Below are 19,841 nucleotides of genomic sequence, written 5' to 3'. Positions count from 1 at the left end.
ATGCCAGGAGCCAAGGTTTCACAGAGCATCACACTTCCTCTGCCTTCTTCCCATAGTGCATCCTGGTGCCATTTCTTCCCAAGGTACAGTAAGTGTACACAAACACCCACCCGTACACACACCCGGCCGACCAGGCCACCTTCTTCCATTGCTCTATGGTCCAGTTTTTATGTTCACGTGCCCACTGTAGGTAGTGGACAGGTGTCAGCATGGGCATTCTGACTGGTCTGCAGCTACGCAGCCCCATATACAGAAAGCTGTGATACACTGTGTGTTCTGACATCTTTCTATCATAGCCAACATGAACTTTTTTAGCAATTTGTGCTACAGTAGCTCTTTTGTGGGATCGGACCAGACAAGCTAGCCTTTGCTCCTCACGTGCATCAATGAGCCTTGGGCGCCCACGACCCTGTCACTGGTTATCCTTCCTTGGACAACTTTTGGTAGGTACTAACCACTGCATACCGCGAACACCCCACAAGACCTGCCATTTTGAAGATGCTCTGACCCAGTCGTCTAGCCATCACAATTTGGCCCATGTCAAAGCCACTCACATTCTTACGCTTGCCCATTTTTCCTGCATCAACTTTGAGAACTGACAGCTCACTTGCTGCCTAATATATCCCACCCCTTGATAGGTGCCAGTGTAACGAGATAATCAATGTTCTTCACTTCACCGGTCAGTGGTTTTAAGGTCATGGCTGATCGGTGTATACCTATATGTTATTACCATAAATGCAAATGATTCCACAATAAACAAAATCAGCACTCACAGCAACTTCTACTTTTATTTAGCACAAAAAAAATTCTCCATATTGACAATGTTTTCTTGCTCCAACATGAAAAGCAAATGATGATGATGTTTTTTTTTTTGTCCTAATACAGTCGGTTAAGTGGTCTTCAGTTCCGTTTCCTCCATACTATCGGCAAAGAAACCCAAACTCATAATAAACTCAAACTTCTTCTGCTCTAGGTGTGCCTTTATAACTGTGTCAGTTCAACACTATGGCTTTAATTCAACACTTCCCGTATATAAAACACTGAACCACACTGGAGAATACGTTGCGCTGAACTAGTTCTCAGATGCTTGATCCCGCTGTACGGTCATCATCCTGCAGCAGTAAAACTTTGAGGATTGCAATTAGATTTGACTTAGACCACTTACCAACAAAACAAACAAAAACATTGTATTCAACTCTGTGTTTAAATATTTATTTCAACCCTGCTCACAACCCCTGATGCGTCTCCACCTTTCCAACACACTGGTTATTCATGCCAGTCAGCATTCGACCTCTTGGGATTAATCATTAGTCCATGTCCATGGTCTGGACTACTATCATTCATTTATTTTATCATTATTTTGCTGTTACGTGTTATTTGTGTATTTACACAGGGTTTCTCTGTTAGCATTACAGTAAAATCACAGGCAGTCAGTTAGTGACAAAGCAGCGATCCAACAAGTAGAAAAAAAAATATAAAAGCAAAGGGGTTTAAAAAAAAAAAAAAAAAAAAAAAAATTATAATAATCTCTCCCTTACACTATGTATGACATCAATTAATCAGTGACACTGTCATGATGAGTAAAGGAGAAAATTACTGACGTCAGCCCTTGTAATGTCCACTCTGGAGTTTTATTACCTCATCTGTGTTTTTTTTCTTTCTCTGTTTCAAGCAATTTCTAGTGTTTTTGATTGTTTTGTTACAAACACCAAGCGCGTATAACAGTTCTCTTTTTTTCTTTTCTTTTCTGGAAAAAAAAAAAAAACCCAAAAACCCAACCAACACCTCACATTTGAATGGGGAGAGAAAACGGCTGGACTGAGTCTCTTCACTGTCAGAGCGAGCATCATGGAAACGGCATGAAGAAGCAGCTGCTGTTTCTGAGCGCAGATTCGCACTCGCATCACAATCCACAATCGCAATGGCTGTGATCGTAGACGATCGGAATTAATTACATTGGCTGAGGGAGAAAGAAGAAAAGAAAAAAAAAAAGAAAAAGAAAAACAAGAACCAGACTAAAAAGAAAAGGAGACACAGAGAAAAGGGGGGGGGGGGGGGGGGGAGAAAAAGAGAAGACAGCCTGGCAGCAGTAGTGCAGATCCAAAAGTTCAAAGTTCTGCAAAAAAAAAAAAAAAATTTTAAAAATTAAAAAATAATAATAATAATGGGCGGTGGCTTTTTCTTCCTAAACCTGGAAGTCCCTCCGGAGCATCAGTCAGGTGGTCAGTGCGTGACGTCAGTTCTTGGCTTCACTATGACGCAAGGAAGGGCTTTGATGAGGCAAGAGGGTCACTGCAGGACTAAACCGACCTGCAAAAGCACAAAGCACACAACACTTCAATCTTAAACTAAGGAGAACATGTTTAGTCAAAACACGGAATTCCACAGCGAATTACACAAAAAGCAAAATTCGTTTTCCTATGATGTACCCGTGTGAAAATAGTGTGTTTGGCTGGCTAATGTTATTTAATCTTTAATATTTAGTCTTTTTTTTTAATGGAATTCAGATCATTGTCATTCTATTATCATCATCATTCAATGTTTTTTTTTTTATAACCCTGTAATTTGACAAAAGCTGCAATATTACAGACCTGCCAAACCACCAGTGGTTTAGTTAAGATGTAGACACTAGAGACGGTTACATGCACACGTTAGTTTATCCAATTTTAGGAAAAAGATGAATAATAAAATATTTAAGTGTTAAATTGACACTTAAATATTGTAGGCCTATTTAATTTGTTTTTTTTTCCTCCGTCAAGATTTTCGGCCTTTTTTTTTTTCCTTTCAAAAAATATTTCGGTGACATCGATAATTAATATAGTACATTGATGTCCACTATATAAACCTCTAATGTTAGCTAAATCAAAGATACGTCGAGAGATTTAATTTTTTATTAACAAACGCGAAATGTTCTCCGCTTACCACAACAGCAATCGGGGGGGGGCTATCATATTAGATACACTTTTTTGGTAACATTATAACATATATGTATATATACACACATACACTATATATATATATATATATATATATATATATATATACACACACACACACATACATACATACATACATACATACACACACACACATCATATATATCATTATTTTTAAGAGAAGGAGCCATACTTTCTCTGAGCCCATGCTGGGGCATTTCCAATTGTAGAGATAATACTGTAGATTCCCGTCTCCGATACCAAACTTCAGCTTCTCCAGAAACGTCTTGTTCTCCATCAGGTCCAGTGCATTAAAAACGTCAAATCCTTTCTGCAAGGGGAGACACAGAATGAGAGGCAAAAAGAAAAGGAGAGAGGGAATTCAACCTCGTGTGCAGCAACACCCACATGCATGCACACACACAGTTGTTTCTACTGACCGATTTGGCCAAGATGAGTGCGTCTCCCATTAGATCGATGAGTGGCGTGGTGGTGTGCACGTTGTAGAAGGAATAGGCCGCCTTCAGACTGCGGTGAACCGCGTGGTTCATGATGGTGGACGGCAAGGTGTAAAAACTCAGGAAGTCGGTCACCTTCCCCTCGGGATTCTGGACCAATCAGTACCAAGCAGTTACCAGTTAGGTTAAATGTTTTGAATTAATATGTTGTTCAACACAAAAAGTGTTTTGACTCAAGGGAGATTTCAAAACACTTAAGAAAATAAGATTTATAAATGCTTGAAGAAAGAACCCAACTTCAAAGTCTCTGTCTAACAGACTTCGAGATCTTTTCTCTTTTTTCAGGGGTCTAGGTGATTATCATGTAGCTGTAACATGAGGGCTGTGCAGGTGGCCTACCTGCACCAGGTAGGTGTCGATGATGTTCTCCTGGGGCAGGAGCCAGTGCTTCACCTCCTCCGTGCTCATGACTGGAGCCAGGTTGAACTGACGGAGATAATCCTGCAGCAGGCGGTGCACAACCGGGACATCCTTCACCGTCATCGGCCTCAAGCCTCCGGTCTTCGGAGCCTAGAGACGAGGAGACGGAGACTGAATGAAGGATGGACGATGAAACGATGGACAGGGATTCGTCCAAATATTCCATTCAATTACGTTAATGTGGTTATTAAAGCACATAACTACAAACACAAGAACGTTCACTAGTAAATGTGAAGCACCACTGTAACTAAACGTCCAAATTGGGGATTTCAACTAGCTAGCATCCATAGTGATGGTAGTGGCGTCTTCTCTCATAAACCAACACTGCCGAGCTGAGTTACCTGATGCACCAACATTAGCTCCCCCTTGTGGTGAATATACAGCCATGCGAGACATGAGTCTCGAGTTTAAAAAAAATAGTCAAGGTCCATATTTAAGACAGACTTACATCAGTTCGGCGAGTTAGTACTAAGTGTTTAATCATATTTCTTCACAATCACTTTTACACCTTTTTTACCTTTTGTGTAGCAGTACTTCACAAGTTCTAGCCATTTTGGTTAATGTATTTATTAATACCTTTACCACAATTATTAAGTGGATTATCCATCGAACGCAATTGGACAGAAATTTTATTCCGACTGCTTACTCTATTTACTCTAGGATTACTGACGGATGATTACAGCGCATGGAGATAAGTAACGATTGCGAGTTTAGCATTTAGAACTCGGCCGAAGGAGCTAGAAGTAAAAGAAGAGGTTTGATATTTGAACCAAAAGCAGATGCAGGGTTTGGTGCAAGGCTGCTAATCGACGATGGATTAACTGTATGTAAATGTAATGTATTAATAATGAAATGTTATCCTCGTGAGGTAGCCTACACTACCCGTCAAAAGTTTGTGGACACTTGACTGAAATATTCCTAATGATCTTAAAGACCTTTTGATCTGAAGGTGTGTGATTAAATGTGTGAAATCGGTGTCGTAGACAAAAATATAATCGTGCCGACGTATTTGTTTCTTTCATTAGAAAACTGACATTTTATTTACAAAAAAATATACTTTTTAAACGGACGTCTCGGAGCAAAATATTCCGAAAAGCCGCCAATAAGTGTCCAGCGTAGGTGGGAGCTCCTTTAATACTGTTTAAAAAGCATCTCAGGGGAATTCCTCAAGAAATCGGGTGAGAAAACGCCAAGAATACATTTCTGGAAATTCTAGGCGAAAAGGGCGTCGACTTTGACGATTTGACAATCCATAAAAACAACCGATTTGCTCACATGGACGCGCGCAATATGAATAGGCTCGAATTCACTCGAGTGCACAGCTGACACGGCGTTAGTGACACGTTGTACATCATAGTCATGATATCTGATTATTAAATAAGTCATTTTATCAAACGATCATAATCACATCGGTTCATTTTAGTCCTACTAGCCTATTATTTCGAGTTAAAAAAATATATATAAAAACAACCTTTTCATTTGGGAGAGGAAGCTGGCGTTTTGAGTGGGATGTTCACACCCTGTCGTGCCGGTGGCCATACGCTACTGCAGTAAAAGCATCTTGCGGTATTAACGTTAACGATTAAACGATCCTTAATTTAAATGACGTTCGATCATGGGAATTTGTGTAAATTGACATCTCCATGTTGGTGTGTACCTCTGGCAGCCGGTAGAGCTTCATAGTGCGTTGCATAGTCATGTTCCGACTCAGGTGTGAAAACTTCACTTCAATCAGCTTCCGTGGGTTCAGAGATCGGTGCCAGTATCTACACAGACACACACATACAATAGATGACACCAGAGTAACATTTACATTTATGGCATTCGGCAGACGCCCTTATCCAGAGCGACTTACAATTATCTCTGGGTTTTGTTTTGTTTTTCAACTGAGCAATTGAGGGTTAAGGGCTTTGCTCAAGGGCCCAGCAGTGGCAGTTTGGCTCATGACCTTCCGATCAGAAGTCCAGCATCCTAAGCAGTGAGCTACCAATGATAACACAAGCTACTGACACAAAAGGAAATCATCAAACAAATCAACGAAGCATATGATTCAAGCTGAAAGAAAAATATTAAAACACCAAGAGTCTTTTTCAAGACTCACAATAGTTTATTTATTTATTTTTTTTACACCAGGGAACTGTATTTTCCATTTACTCTTTACCCCCCCCAAAACATGTCCCCCGTGTCACTAAACTACAGACGGTGGCACCTCTGAAATAAACTTACATTTGATCTATGTTATGATGATGCATTTAGATGTGTGCATGTGTGTGTGTGTGTGTGTGTGTGTTTACCTGCAGGTCCCCACAGGTTTGGGCAGTACAACTCCGGCAGTGTAGACAGCCTGGAAGATGCCCTGCAGGTTGACCCGTCTGGTGATCTCTCGGATCAGCACCGGAGCCACGCGTTTGGAGCGCAGCTTTTTGTGCACACACAGGAAATTAATCTCCACCATCTTCTTCTCTCTGGAGGATGACAGATGATGCAGAAAACCAGTGATGAAGAAGGAGAAAGGTGGAGCTTTCAGCGTAGTAACAAAACCACACGGCATCTTTTAAACTACAAAGCTGCTGTTTTTACCGAAATATTTAGCTGCAAAGTGTTATTCTGGAAAATAGCTACTGATATTTATACAAATTTCAATGCTAAAAGGAAATTGAAATTCTAGGACGTTTGCTTGCGTGGAAAAATAGAGCTAATACATAAGCTGGACTTTGGTTGAGGTTCAGCTGATGGAAAAACTAAATTTTTGTCTTTTAATAAAAACTATAGTGATGGATGGTGCAGAAATATAACCAAGGAGTTAACAACTGATTTGATCTGTGATTTTTTAGCGTTTGTGACTTCACATAAATCACCCAAGCAGGAAGAGGAATGGCAGGACGGGGAATGAATAGTAGACATTATGACGGAGCAGGAAGGTGAGTGAGCTTACATGTCGTAGATGCGGATGGTGGCTGGGATGGCACTGATGAAGCCTACGAGTTTATGATTGGAGTTCACTCTCACGCCACAGTGCCACTGCGGCAACCAGCCTGGAGGACGTAGCGCCCTGAAAGAGAGAGAGCAGAGAGAGAGAGAGAGAGAGAGAGAGAGAGAGAGAGAGAGAGAGAGAGAGAGAGAGAGAGAGAAGGATGGAGAGAAAGAGTGAGAGAGAGAAAGAGAGAGGAGAGAAAGAGTGAGCGAGAAGGAGAGAGAGAGAGAGAGAGAGAAGGATGGAGAGAAAGAGTGAGAGAGAAAGAGAGAGGAGAGAGAGAGGAGAGAAAGAGTGAGCGAGAAGGAGAGAGAGAGAAGGAGAAAGAGGAGAGAGAGGGAAGGGGGAGAGAGAGAGAGAAGGATGGAGAGAAAGAGTGAGAGAGAGAGAAAGAGAGAGAGGAGAGAAAGAGTGAGTGATGGAGAGAAGGAGAGAGAGAAGGAGAGAGAGAGGACAGAAAGAGTGAGAGAGGAGAGAGCGAGAGGAGAGAAAGAGTGAGAAAGAGAGAAGGAGAGAGAGAGGAGAGAAAGAGTGAGAGAGGAGAGAGCGAGAGGAGAGAAAGAGTGAGAAAGAGTGAAGGAGAGAGAGAGGAGAGAAAGCGTGAGTGAGAGAGAGAAGGAGAGAGAGAGGAGAGAGAGAGTGAGAGGTTTGAATGAACATACAGCATGCTTTCCCCATCCTGTAGAGTAGACCATTTTTTAATAGCACTTTTCCACTACTACGGTGCTGCTGCCCAGTTGTGAACCATTCAAACGGACACTATGTTTTGATCCAAGCGTCGTTTACTGACATCCTGCATGTTCTCATCGAGTCTGCATGGGTTTCCTCCTAACCACAGTATTAGATGGATTTGGTTATATAAATTGCTCTAAAGGTGTAACCGTGTACGTGTGTGTGCACTCCTGTGTCTCCTGTGATACAAAAGGTGTATTCAAGCCTAATACCTAGTGTTCCCCGTACAGGCTCAGGATCCACTCGGACTCTGACCGGGATAAAGCACTTACTGAACATGAATGAAGAAATATTACAATACTCTTCCATTAAACCAGTGGAAAAGTTCACAGTGTTGCTGGGAAGGGGTGTATGAGGTGCATACCATAGCAGGAACTCGGGTGAATAGTCAAAGCGGAACATGTTATCATCGTCCTCCACGTAGTTCTCGTTCAGGAGAGTGTACAGCTCCTTTAGCTAAAACACAGAATAACAGAGAATACAAGAACGATTAACACAAGCTTTCACAAGCTTTTTATAGTTCTCCATAAATTACTTTAAGGACAAGAAACGCACACGGACCATAAATCAACTAGACTCGCTAACTGAGATGTCCAGTGCATCAGGCCGGTATGATATTAAGCAATATTGCTGGCTCGAGTCAGTGTCGTGACCGACTGGTCCTCTGACGTTATCCCTGAAACTACGCTGCATGTGAAGTGCACACAGGAAATTAAAATGATCTGTCTTTCAGATGAACAGAGGTCCTGACTCTCTGTGGTCATTACAATTCCCAGGACTCTTCTCGTAAAAGAGTAGGGGTATGCCCCCGGTGTCCTGGTGAAATTCTCCCATTGGGCCTTATCTATCATGGCCCCCTAATAATCTCCATCCCTGAATTGGCTACATCACTCTCTCCTCTCCACGAATAGCTGGTGTGTTGTGCGTGTTCTGCCACACTATGGCTGACGTAGCATGATCCAGGTGGATGCTACACACTAGTGGTGGTTATGGAGATCATACAACCCCCCAAACCCCACCCACCACCCCCATGTAAAGTGCCTCGAGTGTCTAGAAAAGCACTCCATAAATCTAAAGAATTATTACTATTATTATTTTTTACCCTTGACGACATTTCACCGCTCAACCAAGGCACAAGCACATCTGCACAAACACAGAGAGGTTTGTGACACCATCTCACTTTTACTTACAAAGCTATCTTGAGGTTTCATCAATTCACACCTCCAAATCTCTCTCATAAAACCATGGGTGGGAACCACATTGTGTTTAAATAGCAGGAAGCTGCACGCTATTCAGTTCTCATTCATGAGTGTGTTTAAACAAACAATAAAACCGGTCTTCCAAATAAGGACCCAATATTAGACCACATTCAAAACATCATCACGGCTCGGCCAGACACACACCCATCCCTAGGAAATTATTTGAGTAATAACTTAATAACTCTGCGTGTGCGTGTCTCACCACAGCGGGGTTGCCGAGGTCCAGCGCATCCCAGACGAAACCCTGAGGAAGGCTGTACGGCTCCTCTCGGATGTGATCTTTATCCGGCTCAATGCAGCCGTGCGTCGTCACCATCTCTCCTGCACAAGGAAGCGATAAGTAAATAACAGAACATGACACAGAGTGCCGTTAAAAGAAAAGAATCGACCCGGAGACGAATAGGTCAACACCTCAGCTGTTACCAGTCCACAGTAAATTTTCCTGTAAAACAGTATATCCCAAAGTGTTTTATTCCTCTTGTACCACAGCAATTCGCCAACTATTCAAACGTTTCAAGAACGACACGCCATACTGTTTAAACTTGACAGTGTAATACGTATATAAAAGTGCAGTATATAAAACTCGTCGCAATTCATATCATTTGAAGCCAATCGTCTTCTTATGCTTTAATTTGCACACACTCAGGAGCATGCGCAGGCTACGAATGTTTTTTCCCCAGCCGAAATGATGGGAATTTCTTGTGTAAATACTATTTGCAAAGTGTCCTTCGGATATGGAAAAGGCACTATATAAGTAAAATAAACTTCTTCTTATTATTATTATTATAGTGTAAATTTACAAATAAAAATACATTTGTATCCAGCTTGATAAATGAGGTCCATTGTTACAGGATTTCTTATTATTTTTATTTGGACCAGAAGATCACTATTTGAATAAAAGGCACACAGTGTGCAACACAAAAAGTTCATCACGCTCCCCATAACTATTCAAAGCCGCATCTGTATTAGAGCCAAATAAGTGTTGCTTAACTGATATTACCTGATAAATTATAAATTACACCTTACCTGATAACTGAAGCACACTTTAGACATCAAAATTGTCTTGGATGAAAATTTCTGCAAATGTTATCTTTAACTGTCTCTTAATTTTTTTTTCCACATCTGGCTCGTTTGGAACGTTTGTTTCGGAACCGTTCGGTGAGTTTTCTTGGATCGCTTTATTTTAAATAAATATAAATATAAATATATATATATATATATATATATATATATATATATATATATATATATATATATATATATACACATACATACATACATACATACACACACATACACACAGAGATATATATTTAGTTCTGTGTCATCTCATGTGGTTAGTGTGTTGTTTTATGTAGCACCGTGGTCCTGGAGGAACGTTGTTTCATTTCACTGTGTACTGTACCAGCTGTATATGGTTGAAATGATAATAAAACCACTTGAACTTGAAATATACAGTATATGAACACGCCAAATGAACTCCAGAGAAAGCAATCTGACCCAACGGACCGACCTGTATAGCAATGCAGGATGGGAACTGTGTTATGTAAAACGCGTGTTTGTTTTGCTAATGGCTGGTAACATGAATCACCGTTTAACTTGGACCAAAGACGAGGTAAAATTTGGTCTGACGAACATATTTCTGAACACCTTTCAAAAATGGATACAAACACAGAGGCTGACAAAGTGTTTCGCGAGTGTCTCAAGGAGCTGGGCTTTAATCGCTTCGTGAAACATTGATTCCCTCTCAAACTGATGAATAATAATAACTCCAGCTCATAATAAGCTCGTGGAGCTGCCGTCTATCCGTCTTCATGGATGACCGATGTGGGCGGAACCCCGGAACATAAACAGGCACGCTCTGACCAATGAGAGGACGGTTTACTCACTCACATGTAACTTGCACGAAGACATTTTCACACGCTTTGAAATGTAAGTCCCTGTTTCGGATCAAAGCACAGATCTATAGGTCTGAAAACCCCCTAACTCATTACAGTAGGAATAAATCAGCCTAACTGACACATACTAAGCGTACCTAGTTTAGGGACAGGCTGAGTGTCCCAGAACTGGTAGCTACGGCGTGAGGCCTCTTCCATGGTTTTGGCTGGTCCTGGTCCCACTGAGAAGAGCTCGATGGCTTTCTGAATCTCCTGGAGCTTATCTGCAGGGAGAGAGTTCACCTAGGGAGCAGAGGAATGAAAAGAAACAGAAAGAGAGCATATAAAAAAAAACACACACACACACTTCATTATATAACAAACTGAATGTGTCCAAAAAAAAAAAAAACATGACATAAATCAAGGATACAAACAGAAGAAAGAAATGGTTTTCTCACTTTGGCCAGCGGGTCCTGGGCCGAGTCCTTTCCTCCAGATTTGTCCTTCTTTTTCTTCTGTTTCTTTTTCTTCTTCTTGGCCCCTGTGTCTCCCTTTTCTCTGTAAACCAGAACAACGCACGTACAGGAATAAACACTCCGACTCTTCAAAGCAGAACCTGACGTTTTTAATAACACGGCAAAAACACACACTTTATCATCAGACACCATTACAACGATCGCCTGTTACGGTTATTAAATAATCACCTGACCACAATACTATTCACTGCCTGATGGAAAGGTTCTCCAGTCGCTAGAATTCGTCGGTTATTTACGTCACAGCAAACAAGACGTAAGCCTGGTGCTTCGTCGGTTAAAATGAAAATAAAACCACCTGAACACAAGGTCGGTTAAACGCACAAACGCACGTAGACTCAGCAGCTGTTGTGATGTACACTTATTTCAGAAAACACTATGCTCCATCTGAACCTTCTGACTCAAAGCTTACGGTGTTCCAAACAGCCCACAAGCGTAGAACGTACTTTTCTTAACATCACAAGTGTGCAGCCTGGTCAGGGATACTCAGGGAATACTCGAAAATGAGTAGGTTACTAATCCCAGGATTAAGCTGAGTAAGAAGATCTAAAATCAATGAGTGTTCAAAGTATAAATCAGGTTTGGGGCAATGACGATCATTTATGATGATGATGATGATGATGTATAATTAGGTCTAGAACAGGACAGTCAGAGAAAAACACTACGGTTAATGGAGTTTTTTTGTAATTGTTGCAGCCAAAAACACTTGACTTTGCTGTGACTTTTTTCAAAATCTGCGTTTTTTTTTTGTAGATAACTACATGAATTGGTGAAATTGCCGTTGAGCAAAATAGTTTTGCATAGTCCTTCGCAGTGATGTTTGTTGGTAAATGAGATTTTAGCTGTACTCATGTTTGGCGCACGTGAATCGACGAGGGCTTTGACTGAATGTGCATTGTGTTTATGTCACATGACGCATCTTGGCCCAAATCTGCGGTTATTTCGAAAATATCGCGGTGTCCGCTTGATTTTGTGTTGATTTCTGCGATCGCAAAATCCTGGAGGGATCATTTGATGTTGAGTGAGGAGCAACGCGGACCAAAACGACCGTTCCGAAGGTGTCGGAGCGAGTGACGTGGTCTCGGGTCCGAGTCAAAGTGAACTCTATTGCATGGATCGCAACTGCAGCGAGAAAGCAACACAACTGCAGAAAATGAATCAAATGTCTTAGACATGAAAGCTGCTAAACTGAGCCAAAGCACAGCGCTGTAGTGTTGCAGAAATGCCACGCGTTCTGGATATTTGGACTGGCCAACAAAAACGAAGAAAAATGCTGGATGCGATACACAAATCTACTTCATCGTAATTTATTTCGCTCTGTGATCTACGTGCACTTTGCAAAGGGTTCCTATTTTCCCTTCGCTGTATTTCAGACAGAAGAGCGAAAGGGTTTTATGAGTACATTCAAATCTGCTTCTTTCAATCGCACGCAATTAGGCAAAACTAAACCGAAGCGAATCGCAAAACAACCCAAACGAGCAATTTCACGCTGACTCAGACTCAGGATTGTGCATTTAGACGGCTCCAAGAGCTTCTTACTCTTACAGAGAGGAGACCGAACGGTACACATGCGGAATCCGATTCTATACGTGAAATGTTTACGAGATACACACTGCATTCAACCCCCTGTGATGACTCAGCTCAACCGTGCTATATCTTAGCCCACCATTGAACATGCATTCTGGACTTTTCCTTTCAGTGGTTTTGTTAGAGAAGAATGAGGAGAGAGAATCGGGAAGACAAAGAACAGTCCAGCATAGACAGCGTCATACAACAAAGCAACAACAGCTAGAACATCTACTTGTATAAACAGTGTGGATTTGGCACTGGAGAGCTTGTGTGTTTTTCAGACAAACATCAGAACTGTAGGATCAGAACAGATGTTTCCGTAGCAGATGTTTTCTTTAGATTAAGTACGCATGTTTTACTTTATGATTGTATTTCAATCATTTCAAACTAGAACTTGATCTCTGTATAAGACTCAGCTTTTAGTTCCTATTCCGAACTTTATCATGCTTTATGCCAGTAAATGTAAATACGAACAATTTTATGATATAGTGCATTCTTCCTCAAAGTCTAGGAGGGCCAAAGCATTAACTTTTCCTAATGTAAAACAGCTAGTTTAAAGGAATGCTAAAGAAACAGTAAAGTGGAGTTACCGTTACCAGCCCAAGGTGGACTATTTTCCGATAACAGCACATCCAGAAGCGTTTTATTCCTCTTATACCACAGCAATTTGCAAACGATTACATTTTTTAAAAAAATTAAAGAATGGCACGTCATTCTTTTTTAAAAAAAAAAAAAATCCATTTGTAGTTATATTTAACGCTGTGGAATGTCAGCTAAACAAATTAGCTCCTCTTATGACAGTTATAACAGCTACAAACACCGGTTCTCTCACCAGTCTCTCTTTTTTTTTTTTTCTTCCAAGATTTTTATTTTTTACTTTAAACACAGCTTGTCATGTTACTGAAAAACCAGGAAGCACATGGCCATCTGTCCTGAAGACTTTCCCATAGAGATAAACGTAGATTTTTACAAAGCCCTGACACGAGACACTCGTTCCATAAATGTTAAATCGACGTCTATTTATAGAAAGTCTTTGTGTTATAGAAAAAAAAAAGAAAAAAAAAAAGGCTATTTATAAAAAGAAAGGCTTCATCAGATCAACGTGGATATGTTTTACTTTGTTTAAAAAAAAACACAAAAATAACCAGCAAAAATAACAAGCCATTTATTATCAGCCATTTATTATCAGTCATGGACTGTCTGGCATAAAAGTCGCTGTGTAAAAATAACGTATTAGAAGGAGTGCATTACTATCGAATATAACATTACTGTCAGAGCTGCTGTTATATAAAATTATATGACCAATCAGATTTGAGACCTCAACAGTGCTGTAGTATAATAGAGCGTAATCGCTGTGGTTTTGTTTTCATGTTATACCGTTTATATTTCATAAGAACTTTTTTTTTTTGAGTCAAAAGATTTTCTACTACGCTCTAAATATGAAACAACGATGACATCATTATCCATACTAACAGCTTCAAGCCATAACCACGACACTTCTATTTGATCACATTTAAACCTCCCAAATGAGGAGGAACTTAAACACAGCAAATCTAACTACCTGCGCGGAGCTAATGTCGGTTTAGGCTAACATCAGCACGCGGTGGTAACTCAGTACTTACTAAGGAGCAGCAGTTAATCCTATTACACTTCAGAGTGTAATAGGGAGCGAGGTGAGGACACAGAGCGTTGTGTGTCACTATGGGACAGGACAGATGACACGTCTCATTACCCATAAGGTGAAAAGCATGTGCTTGCGATGGGACGAAAGACGGCACGCTGGGCGCTGCGACCCTGAACAAAGGCAGCCCGAGAAAGAAACTAGTGCACTGTGTGTTTGACGTGATTCTAGCGCTGTGCGCTGCTGAAGAGAAAACAAACACAACCCCCACCTTTACAAGCTGAATGACCACTACTGTACAGCAAAGATTAGTCGTGACAGCATGAGTGTGTGAAACTTTGTTCAGGCAGCATGACGCTGAATCCCAAATGGCTGTCTTCTCGCTAGATAAGCGCTGTATGTAGGATATGAATTAGTGGATTCTAAATCATATATATTGAACAGCATTGTTTGGTAGTGAGCCTAGCTGTGCACTGTGCTTACTGTGACATGCACGAGAGCCGTTAGTGACTGGAAAAATATACAATGTAAAGTCGTTGTTATGGTCTCAATGTTAGTCACGGTGTATGTTCAGTTACCTCACCACTGACGTTTACAAAATAAAGATAAAAAACGCATTTCTGTCCACTACCATCTACTCGTACGTTTTTTTTGTGTGTTTTTTTTTTAAACCCAATAAAGTACCTTAATCGAGTGGGTCTCATTCCTTTCATGTCCTTCCGAGACTCCTCAAAAATGACAAACCTCCTCACTGTGGACCCCTAAATAATACGAGAGCACTTTTGTTTCTCTGTGCCGATGGACGGCACCAAAAACCCTTCGGCTGTACAATCAGCTACTGCTGTTTAATCCATTACAGTTGTAAACACTGCTACCTCTGCTGTCACTCAGACCATGTTCCAGACTCGATCGTACACGAGGGTTATGCAAACGCACAGAAGAACATGGTATTACTAATGAGAATTAAACAAAACCAGAGCCATATCTCCCTGCAGTTCTCGCCTGGTTTCCCACTGAAATTAAGCAAGGATGAGGCTAGCCAATATCTGGATGGGAGACCTCCCATCCTAAGTTTGACTAAGATTGCTGCTGGAAATGGTATTAGGAAGACCAGTAGGGGGCGCTCACCCTGTGATCTGTGTGGGTCCTAATGCACCAGAATAGTGATGGGAACACCATACTGAAAAAACAGCACAGTCTTTCGGATGAGACGTTAAACTGAGGTCCTGACTCTCTGTGGTCATTAAAAATCCCAGGACACTTCTCGTAAAAGAGCAGGGGTGTAACCCTGGTGTCCTGGTGAAATTCCCCCATTGGTCCTTCTCTATCATGGCCCCCTAATAATCCCCATCTCTGAATTGGCTACATCACTCTCTCCTCTCCATTAATAGCTGGTGTGTGGTGGGCGTTCTGGTGCACTATGGCTGCCATCGCATGCTACACTCTAGTGGTGGTTGAGGAGATCCCCCACCCATACTATGTATAGCACTTTGAGGGTCTAGAAAAGCGCTATATAAATGCAACTGTAACTAAAACAAATATCAATTTTTGGCTAAGTAAGTAAGCAAGCCAACTCTATCTCTCTTCCGCTTATAGCAACACCAAGGTGAGGCACACTAACAATGTAAGAGATACACTATATGCTGAAAGTTTGGACACCTGACCATTACACCAATACGTGCTTTTCGATCATGCCATTCCAGATTTAGTCCCCATATGTAGTTATAATAACCTCCACTCTTCTGGTGAGGTCAGGCACTGATGTCGAGCAAGAAGGACTCTGTTGTGCAGTCGGCGTTGCAATTCATCCCAAAGGTGTTCGGTGGGGTTGAGGACTCAGGACTCTGTACTTTGACACTCAACTTCTTTCACTCCAAACTTCTCAAACCATGTCTTCATGGAGCTCACTTTGTATACAGGGGTATTATCATGCTGGAACAGGTTCGAGCCTCTTCGTTCCAGTGAAGGGAAATTGTAACGCTACGGCATACAGAGACGTTCTAGACAACTGTTTGTTTCTAACGTTGTGGCAACAGGTTGGAGAAGAACCACATATGGGTGTGATGGTCAGGTGTCCACAAACTGCTGTCCATATAGTGTATAATGGAAAAGTCATTCTGAAAAATGTCATTCTAAGAAAGATGAACAATTGGAGGATGTCATCTTTTTGTTTCCTGTTGGCATTTGTTTTATATATATATATATATATATATATATATATATATATATATATATATATATATATATATATATATATATATATATATATATATATATACACACACACACACACACACACACACACACAAGGATTTGGTCATTTTTACCACAGACATGAGTGTAATACCATGAAGGAAATTGGTGTTTAGACAAGGTATAAAACAACCTTAACATCCCTACAACTCTTTAGCCAAACAAAAAACAGTTATAAAACAATGACATATATTTCATTTAGGAAATATGCTCGACCCACTCATTTTAAAAAACGCTAACTACAACACTAAACAGCCTTGTAACGTTATACTGACTGTGAATTCAACCCTAACCGAGTGTACATGACCACGAGTTTCAAGTCTTGTCGGATAAATAACTAGTTGAACAAAGACTATAATTACTCTCAGACTTTTAGGGCTGTGTAATCTTGTCCTGATTAAGCTCGGAGATATTAAAAGTGAAAGTGCAATGAAAAGCGGTGCTGTTAGCTAGCATGATTAGCTAGCATGCATCCTTGTTCATAGGACTGCTGGAACTGATTCCTAACGACTAATAAATTGTAATAATGTAAAAATAATAATATAATACATGTAATAATATATGCTATGCTATAATATGGAGAAATGTGATGGTGTATACAGCAGCTCTAACGACTGCTTTTTCTCTTTTTAAACTAGCCATAGCATGTCATCTAAAAAAAAAAAAAAAAAAAAAAAAAGGTTTAGCTTCCTAGCATGGATATTAGCGGCCAGTTTAGATAAATATTTAGGTGTTTTTTTTTTAACAAGATAAATGTTTTTGTTGTGTTTATACTGCGTTTGCCGTATACATATATTTTGTGCCTTTTTTTTAAATATTAAAAAAAAAAGCTTTAGCTTATTTTTGTGCATTTTTAGCTATATTTTGTGCTTTAGCTTTAATTAGTTATTTACTTCAGCAGCTTTAGCTATATTTTGTGCTTTCTATTTTTATTTATTTTTTTATTTTAAAAAAATCTAGATAGAATTGTTGTAATAGCTAGCTGACAGTGAAGTGAAAGGAAACTCGGCCGTGTCTCAAATGCCGCTCTAATCTCCGAGTTGTCTCCTCCAAGTCTGCACTGCAATGACGTCATTATCGTGAAAACCTATAAGTGAGCCTTCAAGTGGTCGAGGGAGAATGGGTGCCTTTGGGACACGACGTTCTAGTCAGTCTGGTCCATGTTGAAGTAACGCTAAGAACTAGTTCTACTTGCTAGCCCATATTCTCAGATTTATAAGATATTACACATAGCAGTTAGCTTCGCCTGCAGGAATACATATTACTCGTTACAGCTGTAGCATGAGCTACTACAAAAAAAACCCCAAAACCACCAGTTATGTTTCCGTGACAGTAAACCACATTAGCTTGAACAGCACCTAGCCGACTCAATGCGCTAAGCCCCACCCTCCTTATTACAATAACTGCCGTTTATCCAATAGCCGATCAAAACCGACTGTCAATAAAAGAAACGGACCAATGAGCAGCAACTAGTGGGCGAATTCCTATAATTCTCGCCTCCTTTGACCTAGCCATGCAAGGGCCCTAGACTTTAAGGGTGCGGATCATGAGAGTTTTATACATTTCTAACCAACCCACGTACAAGTTTGTATCCTCACCCATCATCGAAATGATGCTCTTCATTTTCGCAGTCGCTGCAATGTCCGTGGTCCTCATCTAGTTCCACTTCTTTCTCCTGCTTCGGTGCTGTCTCATTCTCATCCGCCATGATTAACGAGGAAGTGAAAAACTCGCCTTTGAAAACTCCAACCCTTTCCGATTCCTATTGGTGGAAACTTCGCAAGGCATTGTGGGGGGTGTAGTTGTAAATACTTCTAGCTACTTTAGTGCAGTTGAAAGGTTTCATTTCACAAAAAGAAACGACTACATTTACTTTTAAAGTTTCCTCCACCTTTACTCGATGCAGCTAATCATTTTTAGCTGCTAGCAACTTGCGCCCTCCTTACTGCACTAGCTGACGTTACTATGGTTACGTGATAAAGTATTCATATAGTTCTCTTACAACAGTGATTTAAAAAAAAAAAAAAAAAAAAACAACGTTGTCATCCATCCATCTTCTATACCGCTTATCCTTTTCAGGGTCACGGGGAACCTAGAGCCTATCCCAGGGAGCAAAACGTTGTCATTTAGAAATGAAACAGATTCTATTTAAAACTGCACTATTTTATTTTTAAATGTGTGTGTGTGTGTGTGTGTGTGTGTGTGTGTGTGTGTGTGTGTGTGTGTTTTTAAGTTGTTGCTTTACTGGCCGCACGGTGGCGCCAAAGATTTGTGAATTCAGCTGTTGCACTTAACTGACAGGAATTCTTTTTAGTGAGACAGAGTCAAACAGGCTCGGTTCGCCAGGAAGAACCGACTCTTTCGGTCTTCTGACGTTTTATTTTTACCCTAATGCCGCCCAAATTTATCGATTCGAGAACATTTAAGTAGAGATAGGCAGAGACCAACAATTCTGACCATCCTTGAAGAAAATACTTCCAGGAGCTCAAAGAGTTGGCTCTTTCAGTGAGTCAGATCGGCTCGATTCACCAATCAGAGAGCATTCGACTCCTTGACGTTTTCCCCCAAAGTTTTTGGTCTTTTGCCTATCAATCACTTAAACTATTTTAATTATCACTTAACTATTTAAACTATGAATCACTTAAATCCAATCTTACATTACCTTTCAATGAACAAAAATAGCATTAAACCCAGCATTTCTTTTGTTATAAAATATGATCAAATATAAAATCAGCACACTTTTATATATATATATATATATATATATATATATATATATATATATATATATATATATATATATATATATATATATATATATATATATATATATATAAGGATTGACAATACAGTAAGCATTCCTAGTTTCTTCATTAGTATTACAGTCTATTGTGCTCAGACTTAATTTTCATTAAAGTGGGATTAAATAAGAATTATGTCAATTTATCCTGATAAATGTCAGCCTTACCAGTATATCATTAAAACAAAAACGATGTGTCATTTAGGGGGCAGGGTGACTTAGTGGTTAGCAGGTTTGCCCCACCCCTCCGGTCTTGGGGTAGGAGTTGCATGTTTCCTCCAGGTAGTCCGGTTTCTTCCACCAGTTCAAAGACATGTGCTGTTGACTTATTGACATTTCCAAATTGTCC

General features: G+C 40.3%; 1 protein-coding gene across 1 annotated transcript; it reads right to left on the bottom strand.

Moving 5' to 3' along the window:
- Positions 1–762: 762 nt before the first annotated feature.
- On the bottom strand, positions 763–18,442 carry nmt1a (N-myristoyltransferase 1a). Its single transcript, XM_017461003.3, has 12 exons — positions 18,291–18,442; positions 11,175–11,274; positions 10,875–11,019; positions 9,042–9,160; positions 7,945–8,036; positions 6,810–6,926; positions 6,169–6,339; positions 5,532–5,640; positions 3,794–3,964; positions 3,377–3,544; positions 3,130–3,267; positions 763–2,310 (listed from the first exon to the last, which is right to left on the bottom strand). Exons 1-12 carry the CDS (start codon positions 18,398–18,400, stop codon positions 2,290–2,292), a joined length of 1,461 nt encoding a protein of 486 aa, XP_017316492.1. The 5' UTR covers positions 18,401–18,442; the 3' UTR covers positions 763–2,289.
- Between the last annotated feature and the right edge of the window lie 1,399 nt (positions 18,443–19,841).

The sequence above is a fragment of the Ictalurus punctatus genome, chromosome 2, assembly GCF_001660625.3.
Source record: "Ictalurus punctatus breed USDA103 chromosome 2, Coco_2.0, whole genome shotgun sequence".
Classification (NCBI taxonomy): domain Eukaryota; kingdom Metazoa; phylum Chordata; class Actinopteri; order Siluriformes; family Ictaluridae; genus Ictalurus; species Ictalurus punctatus.
The sequence above is the reverse complement of the archived record's forward strand: the minus strand, read 5'-3'. Positions and strand labels throughout refer to the sequence as shown.